The 4,162-nt window shown below is 47.7% G+C and overlaps 1 protein-coding gene across 1 annotated transcript; it reads right to left on the bottom strand.

The window, feature by feature from the left end:
• Positions 1-1,229: 1,229 nt before the first annotated feature.
• TMEM215 (transmembrane protein 215) lies at positions 1,230-2,081 on the bottom strand. The gene has a single exon (XM_090275891.1). It carries the CDS (start codon positions 2,079-2,081, stop codon positions 1,383-1,385), a length of 699 nt encoding a protein of 232 aa, XP_090132017.1. The 3' UTR covers positions 1,230-1,382.
• Positions 2,082-4,162: the final 2,081 nt, after the last annotated feature.

The raw sequence follows: 4,162 nt of genomic DNA, 5'->3' as shown, positions 1-4,162 counted from the left end.
CCTTTTGGCAAAAAGTGATTGAAACTATCTGATCATTAAAAATAAATCATCATTCTTTGAAGGATGCAAAATTATTCTGATCTTCAAGATGAAATATACCATCATTTCTATATATAATTCAATATTTCTCTTCAACAGGGATCCAATAGTATTCTGCCTGATTGATCTCTTGCCTATTACAGTTGAGTAAGTGAAATACATTTTAGAGTCCCTTTATAATTTTTTTCTCAGCAGCAAAAAATTAAACATGAAACAAAGAGACCTTTGCCATGTAAAGTTCACTGATCAGATGAACTTAATAAAAATTGGGCTATAGTAAAATCTGGTAGATTAACTCTCATTTCATTGGCATTTACAGTCTTTAAAAATGCTGAGCAAATATACAAATAATGACATTTCCAGAAGTTTAATCATTGCATTTCATGTAAATTCTGCATAAAGTTCAAGACTAAGGTATTGACTTCATAGTCTTCAGATTTTAAAAGGCATATAGGAATAGTAATTATTAGTACATGTCTCCCAAAAATAGTAAAGACACTTGTATACATATGTAAAATCCATTTTGATGTGATGAAAACAAATTCTAATCTATGAAAATATTACATCAAGGCATTTTGCACCTGATGAAAAAGATTATACATGAATGATAGTAAATGTTAGAAAACACTTCAGATAAAGACCCAGTAAATCACTTTAAGTGAAGAGTTTAATAAGTAACGTAGCCATCTATAGCTGGTCACATTTAGTTTACTTTATTTTAAACTTCTGGTCTTGTCAGAGGATAATATCAACTCAATTACATAATTCAACTGTCTTTAGCTTCTCTTTCTCCAGAGACCATCCTACCTAAGGAGGGGTGTAGCTATTCTATCCTGACTTTTTTCCTTTCAGCAAATACTAAGTGTGGAAAGCTTTCAACAGATAAAAATCATTTCTTATAATGAAGCATTAAATTCCTCCCAGATTTTCCATTTCTTCAGACCTAAAGCAGCTCAGTGTCCCTGTGGATACACCAAGTATCCTTTCATGCCTGGTTTCTACAGCCCACTCAAAATTTACCTCATTTTCAGCAGGTACTGAGTGGCACTTTTTGGGTTATTTACAAAACATCCAACATGGTTTAAATTTTTTTTAAAGCAATTAAAACGCTTTCTCTCCTACCTACTACCTCTTCCAATGTCCTTAACGCTTATCATCCTTCTCTAAAGTATGTCCCCAACATGCCTATTTACATGGCTCTCAGGCACCAGAGGGTTTCACATCCATCACATACCAGGTCAGTTTCTAACAGTGTGAAGGCTGTTGGAGCAGGGCAGGTTCCTTTCACGGGGGCTGAGTGTAGTCCTGTTTCTATCAAACATCGAGACCCTTGTATGTAAAGCTTAGACTATGGTCTCGTGGTCCCACCTGCCTTGGCTCTGGTTGATGTAGCAACAGTATCTGTCATAGGGACTGTTTTGCTTGTAGGAGCAAACGATGATACTGTCCTGGGGCACAAAGAAGATGCTGTCCTCGGGCTCGGGGCACTCAGACCTGTCCCAGGCTGAGCACTTGGCATCCAAGGCACTGTAGGCAAGGGAACTGCCTGAGGGACAGTAGCCGTCCAGGTGTCTGGATGTCTCTTCATGATGCCCACTCTGGATCAGGCTCTGGCATTCTCTTTCTTCCGTGGGGGTGGGAGTAGTGATGGAGCTGACCTCAGCCTGTCCCTGGAGGGGAGGCCTCCCCCTGAAGCTGGCCTTCTTAGCCAGCTCATCTGAGCTTCCCTTGCCTGACTCCAGGTCTGAAGGGGTCCTCAGCAGTTCCACCACTTCCTTGTCCTTGGGTTTCCGGAAGCAGGGCAACTTTCGGGCCCATAGCAGCTCATTTTCGGGCCACTTGGTGCACCCCTCAGTTTTTCTGGCCAGGGCAATGGCCGCAATCCCTGGGAGGCAGATGGCTGGACCAATGGCCAGGAGGGGTATGTTTCCCAGAGTCTCTCCTTTCATCCCAGAGACAGTGAACATCAAGCCAAAGACCAGGAAGACACTGACCAGGGCCACCACCAGCCCAGTCCTCGGGTTAATGTCATCAGGCCGCATCTTTCATTCCACCAAGGTTGGGAGCTTCCTGCTGGCAAGGGAGAATCTTTAGCTTTACTGTCTTCTGTCAGAGAAACCACAGTGGGTTTTTAAAAAAGCAATCCAAGTCAATTTCCCACCCACCAAATCTGTCTCCTTTACTCTTGGTCTTTTACACTCTTACTCCTGTCTGATATTCTTCGTCTCTGTCTCTCTTCCTCTATATCCTCCCATTTCTGTTGCTCTTTGTCTGTCTTTACTATTTTAATCTTAGTCTCATATAAACGTCCACCAGTGGGGGTCACTGAGGTACCTGCGGTTTCCTGGCGTCTCCTGGGAGCAGGGAAAGAAGCCAGTCTGAATCTCCTTAGAAACCTCCACAGCAGTTGTCCCCTGGACTCCTTCTCTTGTTTCTGGAAGGAAAGCCTGACTTTTCCTACCGACTCTGCATCCAGGAGGCGGGACGTAGGAGCCCGCCTTTCCCAACAGTACCCGTCGCAGTCCCAGGCTCTGGAAGCTCAGCGGCGGCCGACCCAGCGCCGGTTCTGCGCACGGATCTCCGAGTGCTGGAGGGAGAAAGGACTTAGTCTGGGAAAGAGGGAAAGAGGCGTGTGAGCCTGTCCTCGTTACATCACTTTCAAGCTCAGAAATGAAGAGGACGGGTGGGGGCGCGAGGCGGGCAGACCCTGAGAGAGGCCACCCGTGCGGAAGAGGCTGCTCAGGGTCCAGTCGGGTTCTCAGAGCAGCAGGGGTTCGTCCCGCCGCTGCCCAGAAGGGCTGAGCTGGGAGGCTGGACCTGCTTCCGTGCCCGGGGAGGGTCTGGAGTACAAGGATGTCGCTGGCCAGGAATCGAAGCTCGGATCGACTTGCCCACGGGGCAGCCCGGGCTCCGAGTCCGGGATCCGAAGGCGAGAGCTGACAGCTGGAGATCTCTTGGGGATCTGGACCCCTCTTCAGTTACAAATCAGGGTGATCCAACCCGACTTATAGCAGCTCCCAGGAGTTTCCCCAACCGCTGGTCTCTCAACCTGGGGGCTCCTGGGGCTCGGAGGGCGTCACACCTCTAGGTGCTGCTGTGTGCGCACTGCTCGGACTGCTCTCGGTCCTGGCGCGGGCGCAGCGAGCTGCGCTCAAAAGCACTCTAGCAGTGGAGCGGGCTGCACTCGCGGAGCGCACAGGAGGACCGCGCAGACCGAGTTAGTGGTTAGCGGTGGGTGCCAGGTTTTGTTCAGCCTTGGGTGGAGTCACGAGAGCCTTTTCCCCAGGTCTTCTAGCTTCGGATGTTGGAAGAGGTGGCCTTGGAGCCCAGATCCCACTCCAGCACGGTCGTGGTGCCAGCCAGACCTGGTGGGTAGGGAGAAGGGCTCTCCGCCCCCGGGTTCCCGTACTCGCACCTGGCACCCAAGACCCAGCTTATGAGGAGAAGGAGGAGCCTCGACTGGGCAGGACAGGCTGACCAGCCCGCCCTGCAGTCCCAGTTTTGGGCGATTCTCTCCTTCCTTGCTGAAACTGATGCGGAGAACCAGTCTCTTTCCCACTGCAGTGGGTGATGGATTCTCTGGCGAGACTGGCTTTGGCTGTGGTTCTTCAACAGGCTCCCCATTTAGAGTAGACGGGGAATGGTGAGGAACAGAACAGGGTATAAGATATATTCTTTTATGTCAAGGCACTGCCTTGGTGGAGAGAACTTTGACAACGAGGCCTTCCCCACTTACACTACATCAGCTGTGTGTGTTTGGGAAAATGACCTCATCTCTTTGAGAATCAATTGACTCATCTGTAAACTGAGCATATTACTACCAAATATGTGAGGGAACAGTATGAGGCCTAAATAAATGTAAAGTTCCTAGCACAATGCTTGTTTCACAGTCCTTTTCATAAATGGTTGAAATAGATATTTGCATTTATGTCATAATCAATGTAAGGCACAAGCCAAATCATAAATCTTGCCAATGTCCAGGTTCTCATTAAGGGCAGTAGTACTTCTTGCCCTTCAGATTGGTAACATTTATTTCCCAGTAGCCTTTCAATAATGCCCCCTTGTATGAAATTAGCATGAGTGGTTTTTTCTTCTTTGAAATCCACAGAGTCTTGGGCAGGAT

The sequence above is a fragment of the Furipterus horrens genome, unplaced genomic scaffold (assembly GCF_987537825.1).
Source record: "Furipterus horrens unplaced genomic scaffold, mFurHor1.1.pri manual_scaffold_4, whole genome shotgun sequence".
In the NCBI taxonomy this organism is placed as follows: domain Eukaryota; kingdom Metazoa; phylum Chordata; class Mammalia; order Chiroptera; family Furipteridae; genus Furipterus; species Furipterus horrens.
This window is presented reverse-complemented; position numbering and strand designations above follow the sequence as displayed.